An 18,514-nucleotide genomic window follows, 5' to 3' on the forward strand; every position below is an offset into this window, starting at 1 on the left:
TTTAGCTCCTCGTCATCAATATGCACAACGAATGAACAGCACATCTAAACAAGCCCTTTTAATTTCTACATTTGAAATAGTCTGGCCCTGCCTGTCTCTGAGTCTTCTGGCACTGATCTGAAATTGCCCTTCGGCCAGAGTAGAGACGGTTCAGGTTCGGGGACTCTGAGTTATCCATTAGTGAGTTATCATGGCCCTGCCTACCTGATAGAGAGCGTGGCAGAGCATAAAAGCACAGGACGCCATTCCTAAACAATGAGATATGTGCTGCTTCACTACCTTAGAAAACTGATGGCCACCTGGCTCTAGTCTGTCTGACAGAATAGCTCTGGCTGGCACTAGCTAGGTTACACTCTGGGCTCCGGCATTAAACAGCTTTCATTTTCAGAGTGGAATCTGGGCACTCAGAGGAATTTGTTTGAATGTATTATAGAGAGAGCTCAGGGGTGGACTGAGGACAGAGATAATTGATTGGGTGTGGAGAACTATACCTTGGTGTCATGTCGAATGGGAGAGGTTGGACTTGGCTGAGAGATCTCGGTGGCTATTGTGGTCTCGTCCTCCTCCTCCAGCTCCACCTCCACCTGCACCTCTACTTCCACCTCTTCCTCCGCCCTCCTCTCCTCCACCTTTTTCTCCGGTGTCACCGTGGTGATGAGGTCGCTCACGGCGATGCCCTTCGCCCTTCCGTATAGGTCCGAGCCCATCTCTGAAGCATGCACATAGACGCACATGCACGCACACGCACGCACACAGGCGCGCACATACCCACACACACATACACACACACACACACATAATTTTCCATTAAGGAATCATCATTTTCCTCTAACTGAGACAATATTGCAGGTTTGCAGGTTGGAGGGTGAATGTAATATGCTGCAGGTTGTATCAGCATAGTCATCACAACCATAGAAGATAAACCTAAAAACACGCATTAAATCCCATTCCCATTGATAATAACAATATTATTATCAACGTCAGAGCCTTTCTTTCAGATATTAGCCTTGATCTGTAATTAAAGCCAATACTCCATAATCATTATGTGGTTTGAAATGAGAAGCTCATAGCATCTCATAAGCAGTATTATATATTAAAATCGATATCATCAAGGGTTTCAGTCACAACAGTAAGCACCTAACAAAATACCATGCTCCAGATTTATGAGAAAAGGCACACAATAAAAACCAATTGCTATCAGTTTCCATGCTGAGGTTTTTATGCTAGGGTGACTACCCTCATCATCAATTTTCAATTTACAATAGACAGCAATCCCTGATAACCAGTCTTTTTCAGCTCCTCTATGTGCCGGCCTTACAAACATTCTCTAACTGACTGCAGCTGTTGAATTCCTCCCATTGACTGATAATGAAAGGCTCAAACTGCATGCACTTAAATACCAACATAAAAACTACCGTGTCAGAACCTAAACGAGAAAGGGGGGAAAGAATATGCAGTTGGCCGATGATATGGTATTGGGTGTGCTGGTGAAAAAGATCATATTTCATCATTGCTATGAGTCAGTTCAGACAGATCATGCACTGCATCCCTGCCGTGAACCCAAACAAAGCTAATAAGCTGTGTTCTATCATTCAGGGCAGAAAAACACATATCTTAACCAAAGAGTACTTGATGTTTTTTTGTGTGTGTTTTTTTTCACCTTTATTTAACCAGGTAAGCCAGTTGAGAACAAGTTCTCATTTACAACTGCGACCTGGCCAAGATAAAGCAAAGCAGTGCGATAAAAACAACAACACTGAGTATCTAGGTTAACTTGTACCATCTCCTACGTCAGTGACGGCACAAAAAGCACTCTGACTCAATGTAACGAGCTGGGAGAATGAGCGAGCGATTGCTGAGTCTCTTTATAGATCCAGGCCACATAACCCATTAGCGGCCAAGCTAACACAACAAGGCTGGGATTGTTTCTCCATTTTCTTTTCAAACAAACAACTAGAAGAGAACAGCTGTGAAGGGAGGGCCATGGTACGTTCACATGCTAGGCGGGGAGTCCCCCAATCAGCATGGGAGCATGCAGCGCAAGCCTGATCAGCACCGAGGGGTGTCTGTAACCAGGGCCCAAAATACAAAACAAAATGGCTACCGTCGGAAAAAGGAAAAGGAAAGAAGCAGAGATGGGATCATTAACTAGCAGGCATAGCTAGCTCAGGGGCTACATCTACTGTTAGCACGTACATAGAGACACAGTGCATAATATCTACCTGTTGGTTTAGTGCCGTTTAAACTAGCAGGTGGTTTAATTCTCGGTGATACAGTTTTTTGGGGTGTACTCCTTTTGGGTGAACTCCTATTGGGTGAACTCCTTTTGGGTGTACTCTGCGGAGCTGAGGAGGATTGCATAGAAATTCAATATTACGGTGGAAGATTCAACATTAACATGACACATAATATTATTCAAAGCTGAGCATTAGGTAGTCAGCTGATCACTTGGGAGAAAGAGGGAGAGAATATTGTTGGTTTATATAATAATTTTGTAGACTATGGATTTGAATACATGAATGTTAAAGAATGTGTAAGTTGTCTGGTTCACAGTGTTATTGAAAGCCTCTGTTCAGACTAAGACACTGAATGGATACACTTTCTGATGGGATGAGAACAGACAGTCAACTTTCTCCCATCAATGAAGAGTTGAGACAGAAAAATCAATGTTGCCTTTTCGGTCCAATGATACTGATCTAATATGGGCCCCAGGGTGGCTCATATTCAATTGATATCACAGCCAATTGGACGAGTCTCTCTTTCACGTCAGTTAGCTAGTGAAATTCAGCCAAAAAAGCTCTTCACCCCTAAATGAGACAGCAACATTTGCATTCAAACAGACAGATTTTTGCCACAGCTCAGATATGACATGGGGGGGGTGGCATAAATAAAATAAAAAAACTAATTAATTTTTTTCAGTGAACGGGGGAGAACAAAAGCAGAGGGTGCATCGTCAAGCGAAGATGACAAAACAACACAATGGGGCGCCTGGTAAATCCCTGTGGCGATAATAAATAAACTATCTTTTCGATTCCCTCTTCATACACAGCCGTCGTCACTACGTGCCATTTAACTGCGGCTTCCTCTGTGAGCTGGCTTGAAAAATAAAGGACATTTCCCTTGGTCTGGGACTGGTTGATAAAGACAGGGGAGTGAGGGACGGCACTGGGTGCTTTCAGGGGATAAAAAGGCATTGTGAGTGCAGAGCGGCGAGGATAACAATGGCTACAAACTGTAATTAGTCTGAGCGGCGTAGTGAGGCTTTAGAGACTTCATAGCATGGCTGCTTAGGGAGGTTCTCTTAAGCTTTCATTTAGACTAGGAAATGTTGAAGCTGACAAGCAAGCGACCACTTTCAAGACAAACGGCGACCAAAATGGCTCTGTGGAGAATATCAACTATCGTTCTAGGGATATTCAAAGGAAAGTATTGCCTATTCACGCCAGTGACACTTGTAAGCCAATGACAGGTCTAGGAGGACTTGAGTGAATGTCAATGGTTGTGAAGACCAAATCAAGTGTGATTGATTGACAGATGTCACAAGGTGTGCAGTGGTATGACCATTATGACAGATGGGTGCATTGATTGATTGGTGCCTGAGATGCATGTAAAAACATCTCTGGATACTGTAAATCCCTCTGACTTGAACAGCTTAGAAACAAATACTTCAGAAAAGTGTGGACATGAACACTGAGGACAAGGGCAACATATGATTTTCATAAGTGTGACGATTTAGGTTTGGTTGTTTAATAATGTCCTGTAGCTTGCTTTGTCCTGTAGTATGCTTTCAGGCTAACTTCCCCAACACAAACTCTATGGGGAGAAATGTGATACAATCCTCCTTCATTCCTAACCGCTTCAAAGAAAAAGGTTGACGGGACTACGAACCTCCGTCCAGGCTGCGCGACATGATGTAGCGCTTGCTGGTGGAGCGCTCAAAGCGGGGCGCCGGGCGGACGATCTGGGAGCTCGCTCGTCGCGTCTGGGCCTGGGTTCTTCCGCTGTAGCGGAACTTAGAACCCAGGTTTAGGAACTTCTTGGGGGGAGTTTCTGGAGACACCAACCTAGAGGACAGAGAGGAATGGTGTTTAGGAACTTCTTGGGGTGAGTTTCTGTAGACACCAACCTAGAGGACAGAGAGGAATGGTGAGGGCAGAGAACAAAGAGGAGACATTAATCTACCTAGAGGTCAAGAAAGACACACTATTACAGCAGGGATGGGCAAATGGTCCTGGAGGGAAGCAGGGTGTGCAGGCTTTTGTTCCAACCCAGCATGAAGTTAACCAAGACAATGTACAATAACTATGGATTTACATCCAAAACCCTCCACTGAAATGGCAGATGTCTACACATTGATGTGATGGCCCAGGTCTCACCTGAAAAAGGTGTGATGCTCCACGCAAACCTTCCATAATCTCTTGGCCGCCCTATGGTTGGGGAGCTTGAACCCGATTGTGCTTTCAAACTGCTCAAACTGACGACAAAACATACAGAAAGAATACACACACGAGTCATTCAATGTCAGGGATGGTCGGGGGGGCCGGAACATAATTACAAATAATTTCTAGACTGCAAATTGACCGCAAGAAGCCCAAACAGATATAATGTTAGACTAAAACATAATAATTTCAAACCTTGCATACATTTGTATACGACCATGTGTCTCTCTATTATGCGTGGGAATACTTAGGAATTGATTTCTTAAATTAAAATCACTTGGAGCTGATTTGCTGGTGTTTTTACAGTCTTTTATGTCCAACAATTAATTGCCTATTTATTTATTTAAATAAAACCACCCGTGGGCCAAACCAGTTGGGGAACCCTGTTCTATGTGATGCCATTCTATGTGATGTGCATACTACCTACATATATGAAACAGGATCGTGACATTTCTTTCATGTGACGTGCTTTCATGTCAGCAGGGCCATATGCTGACATGCTTACCTCTCCAGGGCGTAGTTTGATGTAGAAATTATTCCTTTTGTAGGAGATCTTGAGGACCTTGGGCCAGGCGAACCTGTTGATGCGCAAGCGGTCACGGTAGATCAGAAGACCACTGGAGCACACGCCCAACATGATCTCAACACCCTCGGAATCCTGGGAAGGAATGTTAGGAAGTATGGTTAACAACATGGCACTACTCAAACTAGACTCAGGGTTGCAAAATTCCTGAAACTTCCACAAAGTGGGATTTCTGAAAAACCTGGGAACTTTGGGAAAGTTTCTGGAATTTTGTTACTAGTCTCACATTGAGGTAGCCTAGGTGTCAAGTCAGTTTTCGTTTTAGTCAGCTCACCTATTGGTTGTTGTCCTTAGTTTACTGTCTGCAGGGCTATTCAACTCCATGCCTGAAGGGCCAAAGGGCTCCTGGTTTTGATTACTACCTAGCAATTCATTGATTGATTGATTAATGTCACTGATTGGCCCAGAGAGTCCAGAAGTGTTTAGTTCCTCCTGGCCTGGAGTTATAATAACCCTGGTCTACAGTATGCCCATAGACTTATTCCTAATCTTTGCTAGACTCTACCAAACATAATAACGGCAGAGTAGTTGACTAATGCCAAAACAGATTGACAACCAGGCAAAAAAAGGTTTCTGATTGTTGAAAAAATATATGGTTGACATTATCCAGACACCACCACTTTCTCCTACAAAGAAGTGAGGCAGCCTGAGATGACTGGCGATACGGCAAGCCAAATTCAATGCATTATTCAATGAAGGATTCAAATTAGCTTTCTAAAAAAATGATAATTGAAATGAAAACATAATGAGAGCTGTCGTAATGTTGATGAACATATTTCATAAACTGTTGCCGAACCAAGAACTCAAGAGACAAGAAAATGACCTACATTACCGGAAACCAATTATTTATACTAAAATCACCTCTTTTCACAGCTCCTACTTTCACTAGTGATCTGTCTGGCTTTGTAGCCAGGAGCAAGTACTGGGCTCTTTCTCAATTGTCTAAAAAGTCTGTCCACTCCTTGCCTTCTCTCCTTCATTGCACGCAGCTGAAAGAACTGAACAGGTGAAAGCCAGGCTAATGATGATCTTGCACCATATTGTTTTTACCTGTCACGTTCCAATCAGTGCAGATGAAGTTAAGGAGATGAGGGGAGGAAGCAATTGAGAGCCAATTTACAGAGCACAATGATGTACGTGTCTTAGCTATTTAAATGTAGTTTAGGGTAGTACCGAGCAAAGCTGAGGTATTTTCAGCTGTGGTGTACTATGAAATGTGCTCCTTTTTCCTGATCCATGGATGCTGAAGGTCTACAAGGCTGCAGTGGGCATTTTGTCTAAACATTCATTCATACACCTACGTACATCACCATATGATGGCATTGCAAGGACAGTGAATGTTAGGGTGATGGAGGAGTCTATCACTCATGAGGCGGAGTCTGTGACTACATTGACATCTATTCTGTCTAAAGTCAAATTCCATGTTCCAATGTCCACACTAGCATACCACTTAGAATACATGCCTAATTGCTTCATTCAAGAGGCATGTTAATGTGGATATTGGATGTAGCCTAAATGTGGGGTTAAGATGGCGGATACTAGTCACATGACATCACAATGAGGAGGCCTTCCCCAAAAGGTCTTAAAGTCTGCAGATGAGCACAGTCGGGGTGTCACAGAGCAGATGGGGCGACAGAGGGGGGTCCACAACTCTGTGTGAGCGGGATATGAGCACTGTGGCTATGAGGGGAGTGCGGTCTACCATGGGGGGGGGGCGATGTCCTACACCTCACAACAGCCACCTAAGAAATTACAACTACAATCATCCACAATGTCAACTCGAAATTGTGGTGAGACAAACCCACAGCCCCAAACGATGAACTCTAACAGTCCATGGTCATGCACGAAGACAGGGGTTTTCAGACAGGGACACATGTAACTATACATACACACAAACAAAATGCAAGCCTTACCTCGCCCTTAGCTGGAGACAAGCACTCAAACAGGCTTCCTACCAACTAGGCCATTCAGTAAGAATAAGAAAAGAAAAGAAAAAAACATAGTCTGATCTGACCAAACGGAGGGAAGGTTTCCATGACATCAGTGAGTCTGTTATGAGTGTTTTTATGTGTTCTATTTTATTTGGTTATTAACGCAAATCATAAGTGCTATGTTTACTCTCTGATGCAATTGGTGCTAGGAGGTGTTGTGAAACGGTTTTGGGTGAACGATTTTTCCTCATGGTGCGTTGGGGTTACATGAGGTCAGATGATATAACCCCCATTACACAGCTGGGTCAGGCTATATTTACATGGCTGGCAACAGATATACCATTTTCCAAACAATGTTTCTTTGATAAAGACAAAAAATAACCATATTTGTAAAAAGTTCAGCTAAAATCTAAAACAAGCTCTTTCTCCTCTCCTATTGCTTCTTGAGTATATTCAATCTGACAATGTTATTTTATCTAACCGTGCCAAGTCCATTCAAATCTATGCCAGCGAATTGGGCGGGTTTTTGATTTGCTTGGTTATATAACAGTGGTGTGTTGATAGGTGATTAGTTAAATGCCATCCCCAGCTGCAAACAACATAAACAACCAACAGAGGCACAAAGTAACAACTAGAACAACATTTAACACAAAACAGAGAGGACATTAGCTAGTGATAGGCAGACCATGAACAGTGTCCTCACTTTTGACAGGCTAAAATAATTCCTTTGGTAGCAAGGTTAAATTAGTTCATTTCAGAGCATATGTAAGTGATATCATTCATTCTCCTGCACTTGTGGGGTTTGAAGTGTCACTGAGGGCAGTACATAACACCATGGTTTGGATCAAAGGATTCAAACAACAAAGATCCAAATGGCTATTCAAGCTGCTCGCGGTCAAAGGACAGGGAACAAGGCAGAATCATGCAGGTCATAACAACAATTCATGGCAGGGCAGACATTTTGAAAAAACCAACAGGGTTGGGGTCAATAACAGGTAGACTATGTTTTATATAAGTTTAATACGGCCCCTTTACCTTGGCATGGTGAAGGTCCACTCCGTACATGGACAGCTTCTTCACGTTCTCCAGGAAGTGCATCTCAGCCTCAGCTGGCATCATTCCTCTGGAGAGAGAGACAAACACACACAGAGAGAGGGTTTTGTATTGGTTTTTGAGAGTAACTTTTCAGTCCATGACAGTCTCTTCCAATAGGTTATATAGACAGACAGACAGAAAGATGTACAGACAGACAAACAGACTGACTTGTAGTTCTAGACAGACAGACAAACAGACTGCCTTGTAGTTCTAGACAGACAGACAAACAGACTGTCTTGTAGTTCTAGACAGACAGACAAACAGACTGACTTGTATTTCTAGACAGACAGACAAACAGACTGACTTGTAGTTCTAGACAGACAGACAAACAGACTGACTTGTAGTTCTAGACAGACAAACAAACAGACTGACTTGTAGTTCTAGACAGACAAACAAACAGACTGACTTGTAGTTCTTGTGCAGGTCCATGACCTTCTCCTCCAGCTCCTTGGTCTGGTTGGGGGCAAAGCGGAACTCGCTGACGTAGTCCGTCCCAGACTCCTCTGGGTCGTAGTCCCCCAGCTCTGATTGAACCGTGTAGGATCCCAGCACCGTGTGGGTGGTAAAGGAGCAGGGCAGACGCCCCGACACCACGTCATCCCTCAACTGGAGGCACAGGTAATATCTGAGAGGGAGAGGGGGGACGAGGTGTGAGGGACAGAGAAAGAGGGGTGAGGAAAGAGAAAGGGGAGTGAGGAAGGGAGTTTGTGTAGGAGAAAAAGAGGTGTGAGAGAAAGGAGAAAAACAAGAGAAAGAGAGAGTTAATTGGCAGCCAAATGCACAAAGCACAGTAATGAATTGATTTAAAAAATGTGTTATTATGCTAATGTCAAACCCTGAGGACAGAAGAAGAAAAACATCCCAGGTGATTCAGACAGCTATTTGGTGAATGTAGACATCCCAAAGGTACAAATATATAAAACCTCTTGAAAAAGGACCTAGTGGACCGCATCCCGAAGGTGAAACTATAGAAAGTGTTACCTTGTAATATCCTCAGACAGCTGGGCTGGGTCTGGAGGGTAGAACTTCACGTTGAATGAAAAATTCCAGGCGACTCCTGGAGTGTACAAAAACAAATGGTTAATTGAAATGACCATTGAACAGTCGGAAAGACCACAGATTGCGCCTTTAAGCCTGAGTAACTAGCATGCTGGCTAACATTCAAACCATGCGGATAAATAATATCCAAATACCCATATTCCACGCACCTCTGATCTGTTTCTTCATCTCCTTGGATGGGTCTAACCAGTTCTGGGAGAATTCAAGAGGCCAGTGTCAATTCACCTCTACAAAATAACAAAAACACCCCTAATTACACAGCAAAATCAAAAAGAGAAATTCCACCTTTTGGTTTTCGATATCCCGGAATGTGATGCCAAAGTAGTCCTTTTCCAGGAGGTTGAGCTGCTCACAAACTTTGTCGAATAACACATGGCCTCTCTCCCGTTTCTGCACATAGAGAAGAAACACACATGAGAAACCCTTAGGGCTCGATTCTTAGGTTACATTCTATAAATGCTACGAACGTACACTGGACAGATTACTGCGGCATACCATTTTTCTATTATCAAACCCCTCCTGAATGATAATGGTGTGTCATTGCACTAAATTGTGATGTATTCCTCCGACTGGGTCAGGAGCCATTTAATGAAAGATAGGCACTGGAAAGAGTATCCAGACACACTCACGCACACACTCACACACATACACACACAGTCATGTCTGCCGCTGTGGGTGCCAGTATTCCTACCATAACTCAACTCTCTATGGGGGAGGGGGTTGCCTGTTAAAAGGGCTCCACTCCCATCTCCCAGCATCACACCATGTTGTGTCACATCGTGATCACTGTACTAATGACTGTTACCCTGCCTGGCCCTTGCAGGGTGAGATCCAAGGCTCTCTGAGCCAATATACGTCAACCTATGAGGCTCCTATTGCTAGCTCCAAATTAGCAACATGCCTTAACACTCTGTAAAAATTGGTTAATTAAGTCAGGGGAAATGGGGGCTGACACATATTGTAGTAGACTTCTTCCAAATATGTCACCTTGAAACGGAGAAAGATTAGAAGGGTTATATTTGTAAATGTATTTCGTAGAGGACTAGGTGTGGTAAAACTGGGAAATATTAGGAGGGTTATTTTGTAGTGTTTCTGGAGTAGTAGCTAGGTGTGTTAAAACGGAGACAAACCAAGTGTCAGAATGAATACTTGAGATGGGCTATACAGAAGTTATCCCATCCAAGCTAAAAAAGTACAAAATAACAGTGTGTGTTTGTGTGTGTGTGTGTGTGTGCGTGCGAATGTGTGCAGCAAGAAACACACAGGAGACAACAAAATCCCATCTTTTTGTAAATGAGGAACATGCTTATCTTCGTGATTTACCATGAAACGCGGTCAAGCCATTTCCCAGGTCATACGGCCCCTTGGGGTACCACTTAACCACCGCAACCTTATTAAACACCCAGTAATATAGGAACAATATCAACTATGTGCATTAGCCTTGGGCAGCTAGCAGCTAACGCTAAAGAGGATAATCTCTGCAGCCTTAATTTCCCGTTCCAATCACCAGAAAGAGCACTTCAGCGATGTCACTCACTGTCTGAGTGACCCAAACAACATCCAAACAAAGAATGTAGCTACTGAACTACGAGGACAAACAGAAATAGAGACAAAAACGTGTTTTCACTTCCCTAGCTACTCTACGTTGCTACATCCATTACTAGGGCTGAATTCCAAATCACTTCCTTCCCTTTCCCCTCGCCCCTCCATTTGCTCATTCCCGCACACCTCCGCCAAAAGCACAAGTGTCCCAATGCTGAGGGAGTGAAAATTATTGAGGGTGTAGGAGCTAATTAGACCCTCCGATAACCACTTCGGCCAAGCCAGCAAGGCTTCAGGCTTCAGTGCGAAGTGCTATCCCGACACACACCGCGATATGTTTGGAGTTTGAGCAATTTGATACAAAAGAATGGAGAGGCATGCCTAATTATATTCCACATGCATTTGTTTATGTCTGATTTTGAGACTTGACACATGAAGCTAACAGATTAAATACCTCCCAAATTAAATGTTGAATTGTTTTCTGAGGTTTATATCTTGTAAGGGGGGATTTGTTCATTTGAATTTCATACTCATTTCACTATTTAACGAGTGTGTCCCGAAGTTGATGGGTTCATTGATCCCATCACCACTCTCTGGAGGTCATCCTCAGAGTTTTGTCAGCAACACGTGACAACGGAGGGCCCTCCGAGCGAGTTGGTAGGGGGTGATTTGGATTCACCATAGGAGTGTTGTTGTGGCATTGATGGGGGCTGATGGGTAGTTAAGTGGAATGTTGTGGAGGTGACTTGGGAGGTCAGAGCGACAATGATGACTCGGAAGCGGAGTGGCCTGTGACAGACATGACACTGTGCATGTCACTGCGAGAGAGGAGGGGACGTCACATTTACATTACATTTACATTTTAGTCATTTAGCAGACGCTCTTATCCAGAGCGACTTACAGTTAGTGAGTGCATACATAATTTTTTTTCATACCGGCCCCCCATGGGAATCGAACCCACAACCCTGGCATTGCAAACGCCATCCCTGCCGGCTAAACCCTCCCCTACCTTGGACGACGCTGGGCCAATTGTGCGCCGCCCCATGTCACGCCATCATCCCCCTCTCTCTGCGCTTCTCTCTTTTTATCCCCTCAGTAAACTCTTTGCCCCTGTCTCACCTCTCTCTAAAGGTGCTATCTAGAATCTAAAAGGGTTACTCGGTAGTCCCCATAGGAGAACCCTTTGAAGAACCCTTTTTGGTTCCAGGTAGAAACCTTTCGGTTCCAGGTAGAACCCTATTGGGTTCCATGTAGACCCTTTTCCCAGAGGGTTCTACATGGAACTCAAAATAGTTATATCTGGAACCAAAAAGGGTTCTCCTGTGGGGACAGCCAAAGAACCCTTTTGGAACCCTTTTTTCTAAGAGTGTATCCATCTCCCTTCTCCCCTCAAGCCTTTCCACTCCTCTCTCCCTCTCCTTTCCCCTCTCTCCTGACCTCTATCCCACTCTCCTCTCCACAGCAAAGCCAGAAAATTACCATATCTCTCCTCCCCTCCCTTATCCCCTCTCTTCCTCCTCTGTCCTCTCATCTCTCTTATCCCCTCTCTTCCTCCTCTGTCCTCTCATCTCTCTTATCCCCTCTCTTCCTCCTCTGTCCTCTCCTCTGTCCTCTCCTCCCTCATCCTCCTCCTCTCTCTTATCCCCTCTCTTCCTCCTCTGTCCTCTTCTCCCTCATCCCCTCTCATCCCTCTCCTCCCCTCTTCCCCCCCTCTCCATCCTCTCCTCCCTTGTCATCCACTCTTCCCCCTGCCACCCCTCTCTTCCCTCTCTCAATCCTCCCCCCGTCTATCTCTCCTCTGTCCTCTCTGCCAGGGAAAGAGCCAGTCAATAATCGCTGCAGCATGTTAAGGCCGGAGGCACACCCCTCTCTTTGCAATGTCGCTTTCCCATGGCCACCAACACAGAGCGACGAAACGAACGACCGAGCCAACCGGCCACAATGCTTTATTATCTTTTTCCATTGGATGTACCGACTAAGCCAAATCCAGCCTGGGGCTCAAACTGCACTAATAGATTGGTTTCTCTCCAGTTCTTGACCAACAGAGTTTGCTGGAAGCTGAAGAACAGAGCCTCTGTTTTTATGTTGAGACAAAGCAGTAAATGTGTAGGAATGGACAGATATATACAGAGTGATGGATCATGTCTGCTTAGAAGGAAAACGGCGAGTTGGCCCAAAAAGCTCTGTCTGATTATGCACCGTTGGGGGATGGGGTGTTTTTCAATGTATACAGCCAAGTATTAGGTCTAAGGGGAGTTTATTTCAATACCGTTAAAAGCAGAGTGAATTCCATTGGGGCAAGCTTCGATAGCCTTTAATTATGTTAAGATCAGAGAATACAGGAAATAAAGGAAGATCCATGCATATAGATGAGCTTGCTAACCTATTTTGTCAGCATTAGAGACTTCCAGTAGAGCAATACCATTAATGTCCACCCAATTCATGTAGACCGAGGTGAATTTGTATAAGGAGACGTCATCGATTCAGCGTGATAAAAAACAACCTCAAGCCAACTGTGAGCCAACCCCACAAAGTACGTTTTGAGAAAGAAAGTATATGTCAGTGAGACTAACTTTGATAAATAAATGTCCTGCCCTCTCTGATCCTCCCATCTCTATCCCTGGTGAACTCTGCAACACACACACACACACACACACATACACACACCAACCCATCCCTACACGCACATTAACCCACCTACCTGCTAAACTCCCCTCACCTCCCCTCAACCCCGACCCCAAGCGGTGACCCCCTGCACCCACCTCCACCACGCAGGTGTAGTCGGAGCCATCGAGCAGGGTGACCTTGCACTGCATGGTCCTGTAGCTGCGGACGCTCCGGCCTCCACCGGGGGACCTGGACAGCTTACTGATGGACGACCTGTGTGAGGTCCTGTCCTCCTCCACCTGCGATGGCTCAAGCTGATTCCCCTGTGGGACCACGCCTCCCTCCGCTCTCTCGCCGTTCTGGACAGGGGGGCACAGGTTTTAACATAGCACTTTGATGGGAATGTTAAAGTGGTATGATTATGATAATGTGTTGTTTTGGACCAAACAAGTTGTGACACGAATGGTCAAGTGGAATAAATAGGGGGGGGGGTCTCTTTTTTTTTTCTTCTAATAATAAATACGTCATTTAAATGGTAAAAATGAATTACTTTTTAATGTGGCATGAACACAACCAGTCATGATACTGTAGATAAAGGGCTTCATTGCCAAAATCCCAAAGTATCCCTTTAAGGACAAATTATTTGGACACTTGTTTATTATAAACCTGAATAGTACTACTGTGGCTGTTTGATATTGTATCAAAAGTTTCAAATTCAGCCATTTAAAGCTTATTCCCACATCACTTCCTGTATAGGCTAAATGAGGATGACGGTGCCAAAGACAGTACAGTACGAAGATAGGCTTCTCCAGTAGAAATCCCCGATCACGCTTGTAGGCGATGTCATGGCAACGTTGGCTAGCTAAGCTCATGCGCAGAAACACATCATCAGGTCTAATGGATGTCTCGTGCCGTCAAATCAAAGGCACTCCTTCGATATAAAGTTGTTTTTGACGAAAATGAAAATGTTTTAGTTTGTCACTTTCACGAGGTTGGCGTAATAACATGTTTGACTACTTAAGTCATTGGCTCGAATCTAGGTTGTGCCTTTAGACTTCGAGAAAATTAACATCTAAGGAAGAATGTTTTACTTCTCAAACCCCAAACCCCAGTGTGGTCTACTTGGTCTGCTTCGCAAGCGTTCCCGGAAGTCTCGCGATGTTGCATCTCTGGGTTTAGAAACTCTGTGACGGTGCTATATTTTGTGGGTGTGGCTAACCTGCTTCTTCCTGACGGGCGTGCTGTGGGTGGCGGCCGGGGGGAAAGAGTCCGCCTCCAGGGGTGGAACCGCACTGGCCTCCTGCTGGTCCGCACTTGACTCTGAATTTGGTTCTGTCGTCATGACGATTCACCCTACAACACAGCAAATAAATAAACACAATATAAGATGGAAGAATTTCGACTGAGACAAAAAATAAGTATAATTCAACACAAGACAACAGTTGCAACACATGCCCTTATACATGTCCACAATTCTAGATACAACTGAAATCTAACAAATTGAAAATTAAATGCTATAATAATAATACGCTCCCTGAATACTTTCTGCATAGCTTCAAAATTACAGCTTACTGCAATGCAGAGATATAATCATATTTCCAACCACCACACCGTCAATCTGAGGAGGAGATCCATATATGTGTTAAAAGATTAATCTGGGATCAATCAAGAATAACCTGCATAGCAATGAAGTACACTTTCTCACTGCCAACGCCAAACATATCTAGGGCAACAGCCATGATAAGAAGCTCTTGTAATGTGAAAGTCAGCATTGATTTGACTACTAATGTATTTTACACCGCTTCAAGGTTGAAACAGAGGTGACACTACAGTACTTCGCTACATAATAAGCTTCCTTGAGACAGCAGTGATTCAACTCAGATTAAATCACTGAAGAGTTGTGAGACACCACACTCGCCCAAGCATAAATAAACCTCAATGTCTCATTGTGACAGTCCGTCAGTTGCCCCAAAATGTCTTTCAAATTTAAATGAAGTGAGATGCAACTGGTAACTATTTAAATTTTTAAATTTTTATTTAACCTTTATTTAACTAGGCAAGTCAGTTAAGAACAAATTCATAACTACAACGACAGTCTACCAAAAGGCAAAAGGCCTCCTGCAGGGAAGGGGGCTTTAAAAAATATATATATATATATATGTATATACACTACCGTTCAAAAGTTTGGGATCTCGTACAACGCTGTGTACTACTCCCTTCACAGAACAGCGCAAACTGGCTCTAACCAGAATAGAAAGAAGAGTGGGAGGCCCCGGTGCATAACTGAGCAAGAGGACAAATACATTAGAGTGTCTAGTTTGAGAAACAGGCGCCTCACAGGTCCTCAACTGGCAGCTTCATTAAATAGTACCCGCAAAACACCAGTCTCAACGTCAACAGTGAAGAGGCGACTCCGGGATGCTGACCTTCCAGGCAGAGTTGCAAAGAAAAAGCCAGATCTCAGACTGCCCATCTTAATCTTTTCTTTTTATTGGCCAGTCTGAGATATGGCTTTTTCTTTGCAACTCGCCTCTTCACTGTTGACGTTGAGCTGCCAGATTCTGTAATCGAACCCACAATTGCTGATGCTCCAGATACTCAACTAGTCTCAAGAAGACCAGTTTTATTGCTTCTTTAATCAGCACAACAGTTTTCAGCTGTGCTATCATAATTGCAAAAGGTTTTTCTAATGATCATTTAGCCTTTTAAAATGATCAATTTGGATTAGCAAACACAACGTGCCATTGGAACACAGGACTGATGGTTGCTGATAATGGGCCTCTGTACGCCTATGTAGATATTCCATTAAAAATCAGCCGTTTCCAGCTACAATAGACATTTACAACATTAACAATGTCTACACTGTATTTCTGATAAATTTGATGTTATTTTAATGGACAAAAAAATTGCTTTTCTTTCGAAAACAAGGACATTTCTAAGTGACCACAAACTTTTGAATGGTAGTGTATATATATATATATATATATATATATATATATATATATATATATATATATATATATATATATATATATATATATATATAGGACAAAACATCAGTGTATTACAATTTACAGTACTATATTTTTGATACGCATAATAATGGAACCATTTTCCATTGACAAACCATAAAGGAACTTGAGAATACACTGTACTGGTCAAATAACTAATATATTCAGCTGTCTTAAAGGACAAAGTAAGAAAAATATATAAAATGTGTCTTTACTCTGTAAAAATAAAACGACACTCTACACTCCATTACAGTTAATTCGCTCATAATTTGACACCTTATAAACAACATATTACCATTTAATAATTCCTACATGCTAACTCCACAATAATCACAGTGAATATGTATTAATGTCATTAATAATGTATCCATGCTGTAATGAATCTGTAATAAATCTTAGTAGTAAGGAAAGGGAGACATTAGTATGTGAACTTTAGCCAGCATAGCTGGAAGTGTTTAGCTGGGGAAGTGTTGCATGCACACATACACACGCACGCGCGCACACATGCACACGCACAAACAGTGGGCTGTGGAAGGGTTGTCAGAGCTCTACAGCTATTTATACTGTATCACCAGTGTTTACCCCGCAACATGGGACTGCGCTCAGATACCCCTTCAGACCTCCACACATGGTGCAGGGGTTCCAGTATCACACACGCACACACACACACAGACACACACACGCATGCACAAAAACATGGGCAAACACACACAGACATATTAAATGTAAACATGCTGATGCATGCACACACACGCACGCACGTAGACAGGTGCAAACCCACCCCTACCCACACGTGGCCACTATGGCCCATGGCAGTTAGAGTATGCAGGGTTCAAATATGCACCACACCCCACCAGCTACTACTGCAAGGGGCAGTTAAGAGTCACTTTACTGCTTTCTCCCTGAGATACTAAGTCAAAGTCGCACTTAAGTTGTTTGAACATCTTACAAATACATACCATCAGCAACACATCATGAACTGGTGTTGAACTCACTGCGTTCATTCCATAATGCATTAATTCAATTAATGCTCAGCGTTGCGATGAATACAGATAATGCAAAGACTCTGCGAGGTCCACCAGATACACATCCCCTAGAGAAACAGTATTTTGAGAGCATTTCATTCTTCCTCATTCAACAGCAGGCTTATCCTAGCTGGGTTTGAAATGGGCTCTGTGGGCCGTAAGCCTGTGGAACCTTCTCTTGGTTTAATCTACTATCTCTAATATAGGTCAGTGTGCACTGCTGACCAGGCAGAAGGTTGTCAGACACACTATAAGCTCTCCATTAGTTTATTCCAACCAAACAGGTGATGGATTGGAGGAGGCCAGCTATGAGGACCGGACTCTGTTGCCATGAAAACCATAGGTAAGGAATAAAAACAGCAATACCAATCTCCAAAATGACTTTTTGTGCTTTTTCATTTCCAAGCTTCAGGACAAAGCTTATGTAAAAGCTGGAAGGGAAGGGATGTAGACTAACTACGACAAGAGACGACATGAGTATGTCTCTTTATAATGAACGAAATGCTAAAAAAATATGCACATTTGTGATCTAGATTAGAATGTAGGCCTAGGGCTGTGGTGGTCACGACATTTCGTCAGCCGGTGATTGTCAAGCAAATAACTGTCGGTCTCACAGTGATTGACCATTAACATAAACACATTTAGCATCTCCTGGCTTCCACACATAGCCTACAAGCCACTGATGCAGACCTTTGGAACATCTACATTTAAAAAAGTCTAATAAATCCATGTACAGTGGGAGAAAAAAGTATTTAGTCAGCGACCAACTGTGCAAGTTCTCCCACTTAAAAAGATGAGAGAGGCCTGTAATTTTCATCATAGGTACACGTCAACTATGACAGACAAAATGAGAAAATTGTTTCCAGAAAATCACATTGTAGGATTTTTAATGAATTTATTTGCAAATTATGGTGGAAAATAAGTATTTGGTCACCTACAAACAAGCAAGATTTCTGGCTCTCACAGACCTGTAACTTCTTCTTTAAGAGGCTCCTCTGTCCTCCACTCTTTACCTGTATTAATGGCACCTGTTTGAACTTGTTATCAGTATAAAAGACACCTGTCCACAACCTCAAACAGTCATACTCCAAACTCCACTACGGCCAAGACCAAAGAGCTGTCAAAGGACACCAGAAACACAATTGTAGACCTGCACCAGGCTGGGAAGACTGAATCTGCAATAGGTAAGCAGCTTGGTTTGAATAAATCAACTGTGGGAGCA

At 43.3% G+C, this 18,514-nt stretch overlaps 1 protein-coding gene across 18 annotated transcripts in view; it reads right to left on the reverse strand.

Moving 5' to 3' along the window:
- LOC121569177 (band 4.1-like protein 3) overlaps window positions 1-18,514 on the reverse strand; it is an 87,131-nt gene that overhangs the window by 22,679 nt on the left and 45,938 nt on the right. For 9 of the 18 annotated variants that reach the window (XM_045221399.1, XM_045221407.1, XM_041879895.2 and 6 more), the window contains exons 2-14: window positions 14,476-14,609; window positions 13,412-13,615; window positions 9,393-9,497; window positions 9,242-9,299; window positions 9,030-9,105; window positions 8,455-8,673; window positions 7,989-8,076; window positions 6,936-6,980; window positions 4,945-5,097; window positions 4,377-4,474; window positions 3,889-4,064; window positions 2,223-2,345; window positions 492-709 (exon numbers count right to left, since the gene is read on the reverse strand). In XM_045221399.1, coding sequence (XP_045077334.1) covers window positions 492-709; window positions 2,223-2,345; window positions 3,889-4,064; window positions 4,377-4,474; window positions 4,945-5,097; window positions 6,936-6,980; window positions 7,989-8,076; window positions 8,455-8,673; window positions 9,030-9,105; window positions 9,242-9,299; window positions 9,393-9,497; window positions 13,412-13,615; window positions 14,476-14,598 — 1,686 coding nt within the window. In that variant the 5' untranslated portion in view covers window positions 14,599-14,609. Of the gene's footprint in view, window positions 1-307; window positions 311-491; window positions 710-2,222; window positions 2,346-3,888; window positions 4,065-4,376; window positions 4,475-4,944; window positions 5,098-6,935; window positions 6,981-7,988; window positions 8,077-8,454; window positions 8,674-9,029; window positions 9,106-9,241; window positions 9,300-9,392; window positions 9,498-13,411; window positions 13,616-14,475; window positions 14,610-18,514 lie in introns of all 18 variants that reach the window. The other 9 variants (XM_045221406.1, XM_045221401.1, XM_045221411.1 and 6 more) reach the window with 7 other exon arrangements.

The sequence above is a fragment of the Coregonus clupeaformis genome, chromosome 7, assembly GCF_020615455.1.
Source record: "Coregonus clupeaformis isolate EN_2021a chromosome 7, ASM2061545v1, whole genome shotgun sequence".
NCBI classification, from domain to species: domain Eukaryota; kingdom Metazoa; phylum Chordata; class Actinopteri; order Salmoniformes; family Salmonidae; genus Coregonus; species Coregonus clupeaformis.